At 59.0% G+C, this 19,192-nt stretch overlaps 1 protein-coding gene across 1 annotated transcript; it reads right to left on the minus strand.

The window, feature by feature from the left end:
* Window positions 1-15,150: 15,150 nt before the first annotated feature.
* Window positions 15,151-17,156, minus strand: ZNRF4 (zinc and ring finger 4). Its single transcript, XM_043586299.1, has one exon. It carries the CDS (start codon window positions 16,612-16,614, stop codon window positions 15,247-15,249), a length of 1,368 nt encoding a protein of 455 aa, XP_043442234.1. The 5' UTR covers window positions 16,615-17,156; the 3' UTR covers window positions 15,151-15,246.
* Between the last annotated feature and the right edge of the window lie 2,036 nt (window positions 17,157-19,192).

The raw sequence follows: 19,192 nt of genomic DNA on the forward strand, positions 1-19,192 counted from the left end.
GTGGTGGGGACACAGAGGTGACCACCCCGCCCTCTTAATGGGGGAGACAGACAGGTCACCTGTGACCCGCGATCAGGGCCATGATGGAGGGTACTGCTCAGGCAGCTCTGGCGGGCACAGAGTGGGTGCCTGATCCAGCCTGGGAGATCAGGAAGGGCCTCCTAGAGCCCCCCCCTCCCAAAAAAGAGAGAGAGAGAGAGAGAGCAAAAGGCAGAAGAGGAGTTAGATGTCAAACCAAAATATGAAAAGGGAAGAGGGCTTCGGGGAGGGCCAACAGCGTGTGCAAAGGCCCTGGGGCAAGTGAGGGTCCCTTGGTGTGGCTGGAGGGTGGGGCAAGTAGTGACAGATGAGGAGTGAGATATTGGCAGCCCCTTGAAGGCCATGGGAGGGCGTCTGGATTTCCCCCCGGAAATAGTAGGGAGCCGTGGAAGAATCTAGAACAGGGGAGTGAGTGACATTTGTTAAAAATCATCTGGGGCGCCTGGGTGGCTTAGTCGGTTAAGCGTCCGACTTCAGCCAGGTCACGATCTCGCGGTCCGTGAGTTCGAGCCCCGCGTCGGGCTCTGGGCTGATGGCTCAGAGCCTGGAGCCTGTTTCCAATTCTGTGTCTCCCTCTCTCTCTGCCCTCCCCCGTTCATGCTCTGTCTCTCTCTGTCCCAAAAATAAATAAAACGTTGAAAAAAAATTTTTTTAAAAATCATCTTGGCATAGAATTATCCTAGGACTTAGCAATTCTGCTCTTAGGCATATCCCCAAAAGAATTGAAAGCAAGGACTCGAATGAACAGAGTGTCTGTTTGGGGCGATAATTTTTTTTTGGAACTAGTGGGGATGGTTATACAACATTGTAAATGTACTTAATGCCACCGAATTGTACACTTAGAGATGGTGAAGACGGCTGAGTTTTATGTTATGTATATATTACCACATTTTTTTTTAAAAAGAGCTACAATTAAAAAAGAAGAAGAAGGGGGGGGGAGGCATTTTGGCTCCCGCGGGAGATCCGGGATGGGTCTGCAGGGGTTACAAGCCAGAGCAGAGTGGAGACCCGGGAGAGGGTGAGAAGTGGGCTGCTGGGGGCGTGTTCTGGCAGTTGGGGCTGACAGGAGGCCAGGAGGGGGTGCGATGCCAGCTTCCTTGTGGCCCCACCTCCAAAGGTGGCCTTTGCAGGCAGTGGGGCCCCCAGCTCCCATTCTCTGGGGGCCCAGGCACCCACCTTCCCTGCAAGTGCCCTGGCCTCTCCCCTCCAAAGTCCACCCTCTATGGCCCAGCCCGGGGAGCCCCCATGCAAGGAACCCCAGACGAGGATGAACGCCACTGCTTGGGTGCCCAAACCAGAGATGCCGGGGAGAAACTCAATCTCTCTCCACCCACCTTCACTTACAAGGTACAGATGTAATGCCTGCTTTTAAATTCAATTAAGTCAGATTCAGTTCTGCTCTTGGAATACATTACCCAGCTGGAGACAGCAGGGGGGAAAAAAAAGACAGGAAAACACACACACACACACACACAAAACACAACACAGACCTATTTAGAGATTTCCCTCTAAATGGATTTTAATTCTCTCGATTTATCAGAGGCCAGAGTTGCTGCTGACAGCCGGCGTTCATTGTCTGCGAACCCAGTTTCAGCGGCAAGGAGGGGTGTGGAGAAGTTGGGTGAGACTCTGACGTTCGCTTCCGGTGGGGGCGGGGTGGGGCGCGGGACCTGGGGTCACCCAGACCAGGGTCCCAGTCCCAGCTTGGCCACTGGCTGGTGATGTGACCTCGAGCCAAGAGTATCACACGCTCTCGGTGCCTCGGTGTCCGCGTCTGTGAAATGGGGACAATCGTCGTGCTGGCCTCCGAGGGCAGCGGGTGAATAATGGCCCATCACAGAAGATTCAGGTCAGGCCCTGCGCGCAAAGCCTGGAACATTCTGGATGTTCGGTACGTGCAAGGACGATGATGATGACGATGCGGCAGAAGACGGTTGTCGGTGACTGACGTTACTTTCCGACTAGAGGCGCGGGCCTGTGCGAGGACTGTCAGGCTTGAGCCCTGATTTCAAAGGCTGGGAGGCTTTGGGTGGGGGCGGGGAAGGAAAGGGAGGATGGGGGGGGGTGGCCTGGCTTAAGCAAAGGCGTGGAAGTTCAACCAAAATCGGAAGGTACTGGGGACAGGACGCTGAACAGCTTTGGGGCCAGACAGGTCGGGGAGACGGGTGGATACAGACAGGATGGGACAGCATTAGATTCCTTTCCAGAAGCCCCACCCCCGTCTCTATCAAGAGTCACCATCCTCTGTGTTCTGTGGCCAAGCACAGACACGGCCATGATGCCAGCGCGCCAATGGGAGGCAGTGCCATGACCTGTCCTCTGTCCTGGGACGCCCACCTCTGGCCTTGGGCCTCACGAGCGAGCGGGAAGAAAGCTCCTTCTGCCGCTCCCATAGTATTACGCACCTGAGTGGGGGGCAGGGCCTTGACTTCCACAGCCTGCAGGCCAGCCTGGCTAGCTCAGCCCTCAGCCTCCCATTTCACAGATGGGCAAACAGAAATCAGGGAAAAGAAAGGGCCATCCTGAGGCCTCAGAACTGACAGCTTCCCCAGGAGACCTGGGTCCTAGATAGGCTGCACTTTCTGACCTAGAGGAGGCTTCCAGGCTGGGCCTCGGGTTTTGCCATTTGTCCAGCAGGAGGAATAAGCAAAGGCCTCTCAAGGGTCCTTCGAGGTGCCCTGTGCCGAGAGGCTCATCTGGAGGTCTCGTCCGGGGGCCTGTGTCTTCATAAGAGCCTGGTGAGCAAGAATGGGGGATTGTTGGACCAGAATCGGAGAGTTTTAGGACAAAAGGTGTCCTGACTACATAGGGACCTTCGCTCTCCTGGGTCCACGTCCCTCAAGGGTTTCGGCGGGCCGTACGTGGCTTCTCGGAAGGGTTGCTTCATCCACAGGGGGCCTCTTCGGATCCCGGGCCCGTGGCCCCTTGCCTGGCCCTGCGTGGGACGGCCACCTGGGAAGGGGAGGGGGCATGCAAAGCTACTCGGTAACCAGGATCGGGGTAGGAAAGGCAAAAAGAAAAGACAAAATACAATTACCCTCAAGGGCGCCACCTGGGAGGGGCACAGAGTGGATTCAGAAGGCTAGAATATTCCACATCTTGATCTAGTGGTGTCTACGCACGTCTCTACCTGAGGAATGATGCCTCAGGCCGCACACTTAAGACTCCGGGTATGTTGGGCACGGATAAAAAGGAGAGAAAGGGACTCAGAGAGATCGGCTAAGACGGCGACAGAAAGCAAACGGCTGAGAGACCCAGAGACAGACACAGCGAGACAGGTGAAGACGCTAAGAGATGGAAACAAATCGGGAGAGACAGAAAGTCTGAGGGAATTGAGAAACAGAGACAGACGGGAGAGAGACAGAACCAGGAAGTGAGAGAGACCTACACGAAGAAAAAGAGGGGTGGGGGGGGGGGAGAGGAGAATCAAGGTTTCAGGGCAGAAAGGTGGGAAGAAAGAGGAAGTGGGGAAGAAAACAGAGAGAGAAGGGCCAAAGCCAAGGACAAAAAGAGAAGGAAACAGGCAAAAGGCCTGAGAGAGGGGGAGGGTGGCCCGGGAAGCCAGGAGCCGTCACACACACACACACACACACACACACACGCCAACATGTCCTTAATTGTAATTACACGGGAACATTCAGTTTGTAGATGCAGCAGAAATGAAAACGCGCCTAGCCCATTAATCTAATGGCTGTTAGTCAATCACTCTTCAAAAGGGGCTCCGAGGTGGCTGCAGGGGGGGGGGCGGGGGGGGTGGCAGAACGGAGGAGAGGGTTTTAAACGAGCGCCCCTGAGGGGCAAGTCGGGGGAGAACCAGTTTCTTGGCTGGGGAGATTCAGAGCCTTGCAGGGAGCTCCCAGCCTGGAGGTCTGGTCGGCCTGGGCGACCAGGAAGTCTCATCCGCCAGGCTGGGTTGGGGGAGATCCACTGTACCCCCCCCCACACCGGAGGGATAGAGTTAAGTCTTTAACTTCCCCGCCCCCCCCCCCGGGGGTGGGGGAAGGCTTCCTGGAGCAGGGCTGCCTAAACTGCTAAAATGAGGCAGGCAAGGGAAAAAGGAAGGGAGAAGGGCCTTCCAAGTAGAGCGAACAGCTTGTGTAAAGGTTGAGAAGGAAACACACAGACAACGTTACGCGTGAGCTGCAGAAGCCACACCACACAGGGCCTTTTCTGGCATCCCGAAAAGACCTTGTTGTTCCCACGGTGATGGGGTCAAGTGCAGATCGATATTTTTAGATGTCTCTGCGGATGGAGGCAGATTCAGGGAGGGGGGAGGGTCCTAAGATCTTTGACTTACTCAAAGAGAGCGAGCTCGGGGCGCCTGAGTGGCTCAGTCAGTTAAGCGTCCAACTCTTGATTTCCACTTGGGTCCCGATCTCCCGGGTTTGTTTGTGAGATTGAGCCCTGCATCGGGCTCTGCGCTGACGGCCTACGTGGGATTCTCTCTCTCTCTCTCTCTGCCCCTCCCCCATTCTCTCTCTCGCTGTCTCTCAAAATAAATAAATAAATTAAAAAAAAAAAAAAAGAGTGAGCTTCTCAGTCCCAAAGGCGTGCAAGAAAAAGCCAGGTAACCCCCCAGGGGTACATGGTGGGGATCTGGGTGTCGGGTGCAGGCTGAAATTTGCATCATTCGGATTCTCAGCCAGGAAGGTGGGAGGACCCTGCAGGCAGGGGTGCAATGTGTTACTCGTCTCACTTGGGGGGCACACCAGTGAGGAGTGGGGGGTGTGAATGAGTCAAAGACACCTGGGCGGGAGGCCTGAGTCAGTGCCCAGTGTATACCTCTCCCCGCCACTCTCAGCCAGGGGTGACTCACTCATTCATTTGGTCTGGGCTGTGGAGGCCTAGGGGAAGCGGGGGGGTGGGGAGGCCACCCCATCATCCAGCCACTACTCACTGCTCCTGCTCACTGAGTACCTACTGTGGGCCGAGTCGTGTGCAGGAACCAAATTTCTGCCTCCCTGCAACCCAACACCTCTGGAATGAAATCTCCTGGGTTCACTTATGCCTGGGACAGGCGCAGTCCCCTCCACCCTGGTTCCAACCTGGCCCCCCTCCCAGGATGCCCTCCCCGCAGCGGCCACCAGAGGGCCGCTGTGAACACCTGGGTCAGGTCCCGCCCTCCTCTGTCCACAGCCCTCCAGGGCTCCCACCTCCCACAAGAGAAAGCCCAAGTGCTGCCTGTGGCTCCCAAGGCCCTGAATGACCTGCGACGGTCCCCTCCCCGCCATCCCCTCCTCCCCCTCTCCCCTCCGCTCGCTCTGCTCCAGCCACACGGGCCCCTTCGCTGTTCTGGCAACATGCCAGGCTCCGTCCTGCCTCAGGGCCTTTGCACAGGCTGGTTCTCCTCTGCCTGGAACGCTATTCCTCCAGATCTTCTCGCAGCTTCTTTTTATTCAGCCTGAGCATCACCTCTTCAGGTGAGCCCTTCTTGACTGTTGGGCTAACGTAGCATCCCAGTCTCTCCTTCCATTTCTCCCTTGCTTTTATGTCCCTCGCAGCGCTACAGTTCTCGGAAATGAAGGCGTACCTGTTGACCTTTGTTTCCGTCACTTAAGGTCCAGGGAACTGAACTGAGGACCGCTGTGGTCTCGGCACACAGTAAGTAGCCAATACGTGTTTGGTGGCCGACTGGATGAATCTCTACAGCACCTCCCTAGGTTGTGGGGACTTTTGTCAACCCCACTTCACACAGTGGGGACCTGAGGTTCCGAGAGGGGCAGCCTGCGACCTGCGGGTGCTCCCAGGCTGCCCAGGGCTGGAGGCTACGCCGGGAATTGTTGGGAACAGGGGTGGTGTCTCCGGCACAGATGAGCAAACCGAGGTTCTGTTTGACCGGGGGCGGGGGCGCAGCGCACGCCGCCGTGGGGACAATGTGGGTGCGTACGGAGGAGGGGGCTCCTAATTTAGTGGAGAGGACCCTGTCGTCCCCCCTTCCTGCTTTCTCCCTAAAAACCGGCCTTGGGATGGCCAGGCGAGGGGCGACACCGAGTAAACGGCAAAGCGCTTGTCATAAAGACGCACTCACAGCCCGGCGGATCCGGCAAATTCCTCACCCCCGCGCTCCCGCCCCTCTCCTCCCCTCGCCTCTCCCCTCCTCGGTCCCTCCCCGAAGGCCCCAGCAACCTCCCGCAGGTCGCTGCGAGCTGAGCCCGGAGCCCGCCCACCGGGAGCCCGCAGCCAATGGCCGTGCTGCCTGATGAAGTAATGCGCCCCCTCCGCCTTCCCATTGGCTGGGCTGGAGGCCGAGCTCCCCGCGCCGCGTGCGGGGCGCGGGAAGGGGTCCCTGCAGCCACGCGCACCTCCCGGGGGTACCTGGGCACCTGCACCCTCTCCTGTGGGACACCTGCCTGCCCCTGCCCTTCTCAAGGCTCATGCTGGGCCTAGAGACCCCTGCGCGCCAGCTCCTGGCCACAGGGGCGCCCCAGTCCTCCCGTCTGAGCGGGAAGGCTGGGCGCACGGAAGGACCCCACCCCAGCCTCCGGCGATCAAAGGACCCCAGAAGTTTTGACCGACCTTTCTGGATAATTGCACATGAGTTCAGTGTCCACCGTATGCCAGCCCGGGGCCCCCTGGGGGATCGAGGGCTGACGAAGTCGCACCCGGGTCCCCGTCCTCCAGGGCTTCACAGAACCCTGGGGAAGAGGGACACGACACCACAGTCGCCGGTGCGGCTGCGGACCGAGGGTGGGAAGGGTAGGCAGCGGCCGCGACGTCCCCGCGGCTGGGCCGCGCGGTCCGCGGCGGCCGAGGCAGGGAGGGAAGAGGCGGGCGGAGAGGGAGGCAGGAGGGGCTCTCCTCTTAATTATCTCGTTCACTCGTTTATTCACTGGGAGCTCCGGCGCGTTGTGGGGGGGGGGGGGGGAGTACTGCGCCTTTTTGTTCGCTGCAAACATTCAACAAACATTTTTAAATCTGGCTCCCCACCCCCCACAGCACACACACACACGCACACATATACACGCGCGCGCGCACACACAGCCCACTGGTTCTTTTGTATACTTTTCTTCCTCCTTTCTCCCCCTGCCTTCTGAAATAGGCTAATGGCTTTTTTTTTTTAATTGTAGGCGTGTAGATTTTTATTTTTTTAACCTTTATTTTTTGAGAGTCAGAGAGAGAGTGTGTGTGCAGGGGAGGGGCAGAGAGACAGAGAGGGAGTCACAGAATCCGAAGCAGGCTCCAGGCTCCGAGCCGTCAGCACAGAGCCCAACTGGGGCTGGAACGCGCACGAACTGCGAGATCTTGACCTGACCCGAAGTCGGAGGCTTAACCGACTGAGCCACCCAGGCGCCCCATAGGCGGGTAGATTTTCAAGTGTAGATTTCAGCTGCCTTTTTTCTTAACTTTCTTACTGAGGTGTAACCCCTCCATGCCACAAACACACACATCGTTAAGTGTACAGATGCATGCCTTTTTACCTAAGCGGGAGACCCGAGGCCAGTACCTGGGTGGGGGAGGTGAGTTTTGCAAGTCCAAGGTCGACCCCTGTTACTATTTGGAATTATGACATTTTGTTCATCCTGGATTTTTTTTTTGCATTAATTTTTATTTTCAAAAATATCTGCAGTCTTAAAAAAAAAAAAAAAAAGGAGGGGATGCCTGGGTAGTTCAGTTAAGCGTCTGACTTCGGCTCAGGTCATGATCTCGCGGTTTGTGAGTTCGAGCCCCGCGTCGGGCTCTGTGCTGACAGCCTGGGGCCTGGAGCCTGCTTCGGATTCTGTGTCTCCTATTCTCTCTGCCCTTACCCCGCTCACACGCTGTCTCTCTCTCTCTCTCTCCTCTAAAAATAAATAACATTAAAAAAAAATTTTTAAAGATATTTGCAGTGAAATATTTCTTACCTTGACTGCTGAGTTCTGTGGTGCTTCCTTGAATTTGGTCACTGAGAACCGTGCCTCCCCCCACCATACCCTAGTTCTGACCCTGTATAGAACATTCCAGAAGACTTGGTGTGGGAGGTGGGGGCTACCCCACCACACCCCCTGCCCTGCCCCCCCACCCCATCCCCCTGCCCTGCCCCCCCCCCACTCCCGCCAGGTAACTCTGGCTTCGTCATCACAGATTATTCTGGAAATGCATCTAAACAGAATCACACAGGGCACAGTCTTTGGAACCCGGTTCCTTTCGCTCCATGTCATGCTCTGGAGGTGCCTGCAAAGTTGCCACACGTCTGAGTAGCTCATTCCCTTCCGGGGCTGTCACTGCAGTGTGTGGACAGAGCTGGTGTGTTGATCTAGCCACCGGCTCCTGGGCATTTGGGTTGTTTCCTGTGTTTGGCTGTTCCGAATAAAGCTGCTACGAACATTGTCACACACGTCTCCGTGGGGACATATGTTTTCATTTCTCTTGGGCAAACACGCAGGAGTAGTATGGCTGGGTCACATGGTAGGTGTGTGTTTAACTTTGGAAGAAACTGCCACCCGGTCTTTCTGAGCGGCTGTAGCATTTCGCCTTCCCACCGGCGGCCGGAGGGGGTGGGGGAGGGGGCACCTGCAAGCCTGGGTTTGGGGCATTTGTTTTTTTGTTTTTGTTTTTTTTTTTACTTTTTCTTAACGTTTATTTATTTATTTGGAGAGAGAGCGGGCGAGCGGGGGAAGAGCAGACAGAAGGGAGAGAATCCCAAGCCGGCTCCCTGCTGTTGGCACAGAGCCGGATGCAGGGCTCGAACTCACGAACCGCGAGATCGTGACCTGAGCGGGAATCAGGAGCCGGACGCTTAGCCGACTGAGCCACCCCGGCGCCCCCGGGGGGGCTTCATGCTTTTGAGCCTTTCCTGAGGGGTAATCTGACAGCTCTGTGAGTTTTGACAAATCTACACACTGTCCAACCACTCCCTCTGTGGATGGACAGCGTCTGAAGCGTCCCAGAAAGCTCCCTGAGACTTGTGTTTGTAATCTGCAAGGCGAGGGCCAGAGAAGAATAGAGGCCTGGCTTCGTCTCTTGTTTTCCCATACTTTGTGCTTCGTTTTGAAGTTCCCTCCGCGTGTCTCCAAATGAACCTCTTTGCCCGGCTTTCTCAGAGAGTGGGGGGCGGGGGGGGGGCCCTAATGTGAATTCTTGTGAGTGGTCTCCGGTCTATTTAATGCTTACTTTTAAGATTTGACAAATAGTGAGTGAGTACTTCCTGTGGCCAGGTGATAGGCCGAGCACTTTATATACATTAAACATCAACGAAGTTATGCTTTATCATCCCCATTTCACAGATGGGAAGACTGAGGTACTCAAAGGCCATGTCTCCGGCCCTCGGCCAAAGTCCCAAAGCGGGCAGGGCTGGGATGTGAACCAGGCCCTGTGCTCCCCGTGCTCTGGACCTCTGCAGGCATCTCCTCCTGGCTCCTGGGCCCGTGACAGCACTCCATAGACATTGGCCACAGGCCCACAATCCCTCACCCACCATCCCAACATCGAAAAAGCTCCAGAAATAGGACTGCCTGGGCGGCTCAGTTGGTTGAGCGTCGGACTCCATCCCAGATCCCGTCTTGATCTCACAGCCGCGAGTTCAAGCCCTGCCCTGAGCTCTGTGCTGGGCATGGGGCCTACTTGAAAAAATAACAGAATAAAATAAAATATAAGATAAAATAAAATACAATAATAAAAAGCCCTAACAATAGAGGTTTTTCATCAGGATGGCTTTAAAACTCATTGAACATCAAGAGTTAATAGTCTTGGGGCCCCTGGGTGGCTCGGTCGGTGAAGCGGCCGACTTCGGCTCAGGTCACGATCTCGCGGTTTGTGAGTTCGAGCCCCGTGTTGGGCTCTGTGATGACGGCTCAGAGCCTGGAGCCTGCTTCCGATTCTGTCTCCCTCTCTCTCTCTCTCTGCCCCTCCGCTGCTCATGCTCTGTCTCTGTCTCTCTCTCAAATAAATAAACATTTTTTAAAAAGTTAACAGCCTTAGCTATTAATCAGCTTTCCTTATCTCATTTATTGTGAATATTCCCATTATGTTGCCCCGTGTTTCACAGGGACGGCGAGTGGACCGCCCAGGCCCAACCGGGGGTCTTAGGGTCTCACACAAGATGTCTTACGTGTCTCGTGTCACTGTCCTAAAATCTAGGACATTCTGAATTCCAAAACATATCTGGTCCCAAGGGTTTTCGATAAGCTCTATGATTAGTTACTATTAAATACTTGCATGCCGACCGTCCCAGGCAGTGGGGACACCGCAGGGACCAAAGCGGACCCCGCCCCCGCTGGGTTCACAGGCCAGTGGGGGAAGAAGGCAGACACCATAGCAGGCAGCTACGACATGAGTAACTAGGTCCGCAGTGGAGGCAACACAGGCCTGGCGAGGGCTCCGGGGACTCGGGCCGAGGTATCGGGGAGGCTTCCTGGAGGAGGTGTTACCCGAGCAAAGACCTGAAGGTTAAGAAAGGGGTAGTGAAGGGGGGGGGGGCACCTGGGTGGTTAAGTATCCTAATTAGAATTCGACTCAGGTCGGGATCTCACGTCCGGCGGACAGCACGGAGCCTGCTTGGGCTTCTCTCTCTCTGCCCCTCCCCTGCTCACTCTGTCTCTCTCTCAAAATAAACATTAAAAAAGAGGCAGGGGGTGGGGGGCGGGACTGGTGAGGGATGTAGGACAGGGAATCCCAGCTATAGCCCGTATTTAAGGGCCTGAAAGCTGTCCTTTGGGGATGCAAACTATCCCGGGAAAGGCAAGAACACCGAGGCCCGAGGCCCGTGACTGCTTTTCTGGCACGCCCACGGGCTGCAGAATCCCGTGCCCCAGCTCTCTGGGCTCAGAGGAGGGTTTGGGGGGCCTTGCCTGGTGGCCAGACGCCTGTGGGGTCTCCTCGGGGCTCAGCTCTAAGCTGTTCGGACCTCATTATGTTCCAAGGGGTGTGGGCAGTGTTCGCCCCATCCTCGATGCCAGGGAGACCCCCCGCCAGGGGAGGCTGGGGCTGGGGGCCTCACCCCATCCAACCACTCTCCCCTGGCCTTGACGTTTGGCCTATGTGAGGCTGAAGACTTTTCTTTGGGGAAAAGCCTTCGCTCTGCAAATATGGCAACTCTGTGGATCGTCTATTCATTTCTTCTGCTTCCTGGGCCAGAGATCTGAATCCCCTTTTTTTCCTTTTCTCTTACCCTCCCCCTCTTCCACACGTCAGCCAATCCTGTTGCCTCTGCCTGCAAAATTTATCCGAAATCTGCCTTCTTATCCACCCCCCCCGCCTCAGTCCCCACCTGGTCCAGCCTCCATCGCCACTAGTCCTGCCTCAGGGCCTTTGCACCGGTCCTTCCCGCTCCCTGCGTATCCTTCCCCCTGCTCTCATATCTCCATTTATTTCCTTTGCTTTAAAAAATGTATGTCAAGGACGTCAGCTTCGAGACGGCAGTGACTTGGGTTTATCTCTGTGACCGTTGGGTCCCCAGCTACTAGCACAGTGCCTGGCACACAGCAAGGGCTCAGTAAAAATTCCTTCCGCGACGGAAGGCATGAATTCACGGAAGCTCAGGACACAGCCTGGTTGTGTTCCCAAGTCCTGGATGGGAGCATTTAGCCGTGGACACAGATAGAGATATTAGGGGGGGAAAAGGCTCCAAATTTTGGTTGCCTCCCTCTGCCTTTAATTATTTTGTCGACAAGGCTCACAATTCAGCAAGTCAAGGTGGCATTTGAGAGGGACGGTTCCCTTTAGCGTAGCTGACAGCTAATTTGTGGGAAGTTTAATTACAGGCGGCGTTAATTAACTGACAGAATGCTGGGCGAGGAAGGCAGCCATCTGTTCCTAAAAACGTCCTCCCCTCCTGGGCCCGGCTGGGAGGCTGGGAGGGGTGGGCAGGGAAGAGGACAGGGCGTGGAGAAGAGGCGGGGACAGAGGAAGAGGAAGGAAGGAGGGCCAGGTGATGAATCACAGGCTTCTCACCCCTCTTCCAGATGCCGCTGGGGTGAGGTCTTGGCACTGGGCCTCCTCGCGGCCTCCACCATTTCGCAGTTGCCTCCGGGAGCCGCGGGGAGGGGGGCAGTAAGTTCCTTGGAATCTGCTTCTTGCTGGTTGCATCACGAGGAGCAGAGGGTGTGGAGTAGTGGAGGTGAAACAGCGCGGTCCTCAGCTCACCCTGGAGCGGATGGGCACCCGCCAACGGAGGTCGGGAGGAGACGCTGGGCCAGAGGGCCGGGGTGCAGGATGCCCTGAGAAACCTGGCCTGGGAGAAATGGGTCAGTCTGCCCCTCCTGCCACCGTTCACTCCTTCATTTCACCCGCTCTCCGCGAGGATGGCAGAGAGGCGACGCACACGGCCTCCAAAGACGGGTTTCCGCGGTTCAAAACCAAACCCAGCTCTGTCCCTTCTGAGCCGTGTGCCCCGCGGCAAGTCGCTTAAGCCTCTCTGAGCCTCAGTTTCCCCATTTGGCCACACTCCATCCCCCCGTCACCCCGGACAACACAGATGGAACGCTGTCCGCGCGAGCAGGAGGAGGCCTTTCCTGGTGCCTACTTAGAGCAGCAGCCAAGGCGGGGCCGATGGGGCTGGCGCAGGCTGGCCTCGCTAAGCTGGTAGTCCTTGGCAGTTCTCGGCCCCCCTGAAGGCGGCTGGAGAAGGGCCCAGGCCCGGCTGTTGGGGGAAGTGAAGAGGCTTGGACGAAGCCGAGGCCGCTTCTCAGAGGAGGCAGGTTCCGATTTGGGGCAGGGGCTCCATGTCCACTTATTAGGCACCTGCTGGATGCCAGACCAGGCCTCTGCCCCCGCTGTTCTGGCTGCCGGGGTCACTTGCCCTTCGCACGGCGCCGAGTCCTGCTTTCTGCTCTCAGTCTAGAAGACGCCACCGCCAGGAAGCCTCCCGCGTTCTCTGGGTTGGGCCGAGCACCTCCCTTTGGGCTAACACAGCGCCCGAGTTTCCCCAGTACGTGGCTGCTCACCCAGTATTACGGCTGGGCTGCGGGCAGGTCGCCTGGCCGACTGCCACACACAGATGGAGTGCGCAGGGCCGGGTGCCGTGCTTAGCATCGTCCACACCCGGGGAGCCCCGCGGGGCCGTTGCTACCGCTGTCCCCACTTTACGGATGGGGAGACTGAGGCTCAGAGATACTTCACAGTGGAGGCCAGTAGTGTAGCCTCTGCTTGTGGCCTTAGGGCCGGGAGCAAGGCGGGTGTGAGGTCCTGGTCACAGAGCTGTGGCCCCCCAGGGACCCCGTGCAAGGGCCTCAGCCCACCTCTGTGCACGCACGCGCATGCCACGGCCAACACCCTGTTTTTTGCCCTCCTCGATCCAGGAAGGGAGACCCTTTCCCTCAAACCGCCTCGGAGGCCCCCAGTTTCGTCGTGCAGGGCGGACAGCAAGGCACGAGCGGAAAACACTTAAGTGCCCGTCGCGCGGGAAACCTCTGACTCCGCTCACACACGTTCGCCTGTGGGGGCCAGACCGCCAGGTCCAGACCCCACCATCACCCCTACACCGCATGACCCCAAGCAAGCCACTCGGCCTCTCCGGGCCAAGGCTGCCTCGTCTGGGAGATGGGGACCTAGCAGTGGCGCCCAGGATTTTCTCGGAGCTACTTAAAACCCGTCCAGCGGTCTTACTCAGCGCCTCAGAGTCAAGACCGAATTCTCTCCCCAAATTTACAAGACCCTGCGCAAGCTGCCCCCTCCCTCCCTCCCCTCCTCCCTGTCTCCCCCTGGCTCCCCCTGCTCCAGCCACACGGGCCTCCTTGCTACAGCTCCTCCAACACGCCAGGTCTGGCCCTGCCCCAGGGCCTTTGCATGGGCCGTGCCCTCCGCCTGGACTACTGTTCCTGCACACGCACCTCCTCCCCACCATTCGTGTCAGCAGCGTCAGATCGAATGGTCCCTCCCTGACCTTCCTGATCGTGCTTGGCACGGGGCCATACAACTGTCCCCCACTCATTGCCCCGAAGGCCCCTTAATATGGCCCAGCCCTTCTCAAGGGGTGTGGGAGCCCCTTATCTGCTTGCCAGAAAATTAAACCACATCTGAGCTGATCTCTGAATCCAGCTGCAAAGTCCCGGGAGACAGGGGACAGAGAAACATGCTAAATGGCACCCCAGGGACAGGCTTGGCGAAACCCCGGCTGGAGACGTCACTACATATGACCCATAGGGCTTCAACGAATACATCGCAAAGCAAAAGTAAGGGGGGGGGGTGAGAATGGGAGGAGCTGTCCGTTAAGACTTAGGACAGCACCGGGGCTCTGTTGGTGGAGCCGGGGACTTGATCTCGGGATTGTGAGTTCGAGCCCCACATGGGGGGGTAGAGACCGCTTAAAAATAAAATCTTCAAAAAAAAAAAAAAAGACCTAGGAGACCGCCGGCGACTCTAGATTTTACGTAGATCCTGAGCTGGACAGCCCAAAGAAACACACATCACGGGGTCCGCATTTCCGTGTGTCTCCTGGATGGATGTCTGAGGCTGTTAGGGAATCATTATTTTGAACACGATACTGAAGTCCGTGGGGTTTATTATTATTATAATTATTATTATTAGTTTAGAGGGAGAGTGTGTGCGAGCAGGAGACAGGGGCAGAGGGAGAGGGAGAGAGAGAGAACCTTAAGCCCAGAGCTGGACACGGGGCTCGATCCCAGCATCAAAATGACAAGGGAGGGGGTGAGTGGAAGGGCGCAGGAGTTGAGAGCGGCCCTAGATAGACACTGGCTGAATCTGAGTAATGGGTTTGTGGCAGGACGGTGGGGGGGGGGGTCATTATTCTATCCTCTCCACGTGGGTGCGTTTGACATTCTCCACCATGAAATTTTGCAATGGTGGGGAAATTCAGATAAAAGCTGGACGTGCGTTCACCATAACGTGCCCACGGTGCTTTCTCGGGCCACGTGGGAACCCTCCGGAGTATCTCTGCCACTCTTCCGGAAACCTAAAATCAGTGCGAAGTAAAACATTTTGAAAACACACACACACACACACACACACACACACAGAACGTTGAAATGCCTAACGAATAAGCCAACCGGGGGTCAGCAGCCCGCGTGCCCGGGATTGGACCGCAGGCGCGGGGGGGTCCCAGGGCCACCGTCGGTGAGCGCACGGCGACTCCCCCCACCCCACCCCCAGGATCCAGCCTCAGGCTCGGTCGGGATCCGCCACATGGGCAGCAGGAGGGGCCGGAAGCCGGTGGTCTCACAGCAGCCAGGGCGAGAATCCGTTTTCAGACCCACTTTATTCTCTCTAGACTAGAAACACTCCGCATTTCCACCCTCCCTGCCCCGATCTGGGTCGGCCAGGGGCCGCGGGGCCTCACGGCGGCTCTGGGGGCCTCTCCGGGGACGCAGTGGCCTCGGCGAGGCCGTGCGAGCCGGCTCGGGCCAGCAGCCGCAGCCTCCGCGAGCGCAGCCGGGCCTGGACGGCCCAGAGCGGGGGCCGGTGGCCGGGCAGCGAGGGGTCCTCGTCGCCCAAGCTCTCGACGGTGGAGTCGGAGCCGTCCTCCGTGCCGGCCAGCGACTGCTGGCACACGGGGCAGGAGCGGCGGGCGGCCTGGGCGAACCAGGGGTCGATGCACTTGCAGTGATAGGTGTGGGAGCAGGGCAGGACCTTGAGCCGGTCGCCCTCCTCGTAGTCGTCCAGGCAGATGGCACACAGGTCGTTCCTCCGCGTGAAGGTGCGCACCCGGGCCTTCCGGCGGGCCTGCGTCTGGGCCGCCGGCCCCCGGGGCCCCGGGGCCGCCCCCAGCCAGGCCCACCACAGCCGTCGCAGGACGAAGGCGGCGGACGTGAGCAGGGCCAGGGCGCGGCCCAGCACCCAGGACGCGGCCGGCAGGGGGTGGCGGTCCGGCTTGGGGCACGGCGGGTAGTCGGGCAGCCGGAGGACGTGGGCCGACCTGTCGCGGCGCACGATGAGCCGCAGGTCCCGCGAGGCGGCCTCGCCCACGAACACCGAGCGGATGGCGATCTGGCGTCGCGGCTCCTCGAACCCGGGCGCCGTGCGCACCAGCTCGTCGGAGCGCGCGTCGCGCACGACGGCCGCCTCGAAGCCGGCCCGCTGCGCGTGCAGCGCCTTGAGGTCGAACGTGCAGTCGTTTGGGCGGATCAGCGCGATGGCGCCGAGCGAGCCGTTGCCCGGCCGCGGGCCCGCGATGGGGCGGCACGCGTCGGCCGGCTCGGCCTCCGTCAGGTAGCCCCGCACGCCCTCGGGGGCCAGGGGCACCCCGAACAGGGCCGGCAGGTCCGCGAAGTCCAGGGTGCTGGCGTTGCCGGCCCGCACGGCCCGCACCACCGCCCCCGAGGGCGCCGGCAGGGCCAGCAGGATCAGGGCGACCGCCACCCCACGGCCGCCCCCGCTCCGCCTCCTCCGGCCGCTGTGCGCAGCTAGGTCCCGCCGGGGACCGCAGACGGGAGGCCTGCGGGCATCTCCGGGGCCTCCCAGGGCGCCCGTGGCCCGGGTGGAAGGGAGGCGAGCTCGGAGGGGGTGCTCAGAGGCGGGTGAGCGGGGCAGCCGGGCCCGGGGCGGCCCCAGGCAGAAACTGCTCCCGGTGGCACCCAGCGTGCATCGGGCGTGTCTGTGAAGGCCGGTCTCAGGAGCGGTCGACCCGCCCGGGAGGCCGTGCTGGAGGATGGCACCCAGGCCAGGGGCCCCCAGGGTTCCAGGTGCCGCTGGCCTCTGTGACATCGTCCTGTTACATCCTGTCCCCAGGAGCCCCCGGTTGCCTAGGGCTGTGGCCGGGACAGAACTCCTGGGTCTCAGAGCCAGCGGCCCGAGCAGCCTTGGAGGAAACCTGTGGGAAGTTCAGAGCATGCTCAGTTCCTGGAGCCCGTAAGGCTCAGGGGTGCCACAGAGCGGCCCCCGGTGGCCCGGACCCGACACTCACACTCGTCCTCTACAGCATCATCTCCCCAGCCTCCCAGAGACCCACCCAGGAAGGTGCCCCCTTTTCAGATACCCAGAAGGACCCAGACTTGTTCATGACACCCTCCCCCCACGAGGTCGGTTCTTAAAACCCAAGTTCCCAACTTCCTCCCTCTCTCCCCCTCTACTCCCTCTGCTCCAGCCACAGGCGCCCCCTCACTGTCGCCACAACACCCCAGGCCTGGTCCTGCCCCAGGGCCTTTGCACAGGCTGTGCTCTCTGTCTAGAGGGCCCTTTCTCCGGGGCTGGCTCTTTCTCAGGACTTAGGTCTGAGTTCATAGGTCCTTAGAGTTTAACTAGATTTGATTGAGGGGGTGGGGGAGAAGGGTGCCAGGGGCGGGGGGGGCTGGCAGGAAGGGGGGGGTCCCTGACCCACTGCCTGGTACGCCTTCAGTCCTGCACCAGCTTTATTCTCCCACCTCGGTGCCTCTTCCCCAGCCTGGTCCCCAGCTGTGTCCCCATCCTCCGCCAGAGCCCTGGGTGACAGCCTCCCGGCCTCCCCACCCCTTCTCCCCCAAACCCCCCACCCCGAGTCTGCCTCCTCCTGGGCTAGGCTAGCCTGCTCAGGTCTGGATGGCCGGTTCTGCCGTTCACAAGCTGTATGGCACCAGGTAAATCACTCGACCTCTCTGGGCCCCCGGCTCCAGGTCTGGAAACCGAGCACAATGATGAGGAACATCCTGTAAGACGGACGGTGTGAGCGGTGAAGGAGACGAAGCATGATCAGCGTTCGGCTCTGGGTCTCACGTCCTCCCTCTCCCTGACCTGCCTCTGCTTTGAAATCCTTCTAGTCAGGGATCTGTCTAAAATCCCAGCCTCTGGTCTCCCCGTGGCCCCCCAGTGCCCTCCAGATGAAGTCCAGGCTCCTCTGTGTGGCCCACAAGTCCCCCCACCCCCCACCCCCCACCCCCGCTGCCCCCCGGCCACTCATGGTGGTCAGGACCCTGCCAATCTCTTAAGCCCGATGCTTTTCAACGCTCCGAGTGCATCGTGATTCCTTGACCTCTGGGGCCTTGCAAATGCTGCTTGTGGTGCCCGGAAGGGCATTCTGTCCCCTCGTGGCACTTTGCCGGCCTGACTACTTGCTCTGTGGGATTTCTCGGTGGCCCCATGCCTCCCAGGACGGCCCTCAGCCGGCAATGGAGGAGACAGGGACACACGGGCAGAAGGCCATTGGCAACAGAAGCAGACACCGGAGTGACGTGGTGGCCACGGCAGAAGCCGGGTGGGGGGGGGGGCAGGACAGGGGACAGAGTCTCCCTGTGAGCCCTGGGAAGGAGCCCGCCCGCCCTGCCGACACCGACGTGGGTTGAGGACGGGTTTCTGCTGCTGGAGGACCTTCCCCCAGCCCCGCCCCAGGGTGTGGCACAGGTTACAGCGGCCCTAGGACAGGAATGGCCCCTGGAATCCTTGTCCCCGACAAGGCGAGGTGTCACCACATGGAGAATGGAGGGTGAGTAAGGATGCACTTGGTGTCAGAGGGCAGGGAACAGCATGCTGGGAATGCGAAGTAAGAAGATCTTGAGAGGAGGGAGAGAGTGGGGGAGAGGGAGGGAGGGAAGGAGGGGGAGGGAGGGACCGGGGGCGGGGGGAGGGAAGGGGAGCTGCGTGTCTGGAAAGAGGGTCTGACCCAAGGACAGGAGAGGGTGGGCAAGGCCACGGAGGACGATGGGAGCCACAGAAAGGCTGAGAGGGAGGGCAGGACCACATTGCCTTTTCCATTTCCACTCTCTAGATTTCTGCACTGCTTGGCTCTTGTGCGATGGGAACGAATTCACTGATTGCTCCTGAAATAAAAAAGCAAGTTGTGTTTCTGCAAGAGGCCTCTGGCTGCTGGCTGGAGAGGGACAGGGAGGCTGGGAAGCCACGGAGGGGACGGACACTCAGGGAAGGGACTCAGAGGGGACAGTAGCCCTGAGTGAGGAAGAGGACAGCAGGTGCTTGGGGCTGAGTGACGTTACCCCTGCCGAAGCCCTTCCCCCTGGGATTCCTCCCCGAAGTCCCTTGGTGCCCCCGCCTTTCACGTCATTGGAGCAACTGATTTCCCTGAGGGACAGGCCCTTGTCCCCGCTGGGATTTTAAAACCTCATCTGGTTTTCTGAGTCTTTGTATTTTGCAAACCCCATCTCTCCGTGGCAAGATATTTGCGCTTTCTGTGGCTCTCTCGAAGTTTGGAGAGAAAGACGACAGGAGAGCCGATATTTAGGGAACGTTTTGGCACATAAAGGAAGGGACAGACGAGGAGGGGGGGGAGACGGAGAAAGCGGTTCGCCAAAGACCGCGGTGGGTGACGACGGGGCGTCTCGGCTCCCTCGGGCCTGCCGTGACAAAGTACCACAAA

Source organism: Prionailurus bengalensis, chromosome A2 (assembly GCF_016509475.1).
Source record: "Prionailurus bengalensis isolate Pbe53 chromosome A2, Fcat_Pben_1.1_paternal_pri, whole genome shotgun sequence".
Classification (NCBI taxonomy): domain Eukaryota; kingdom Metazoa; phylum Chordata; class Mammalia; order Carnivora; family Felidae; genus Prionailurus; species Prionailurus bengalensis.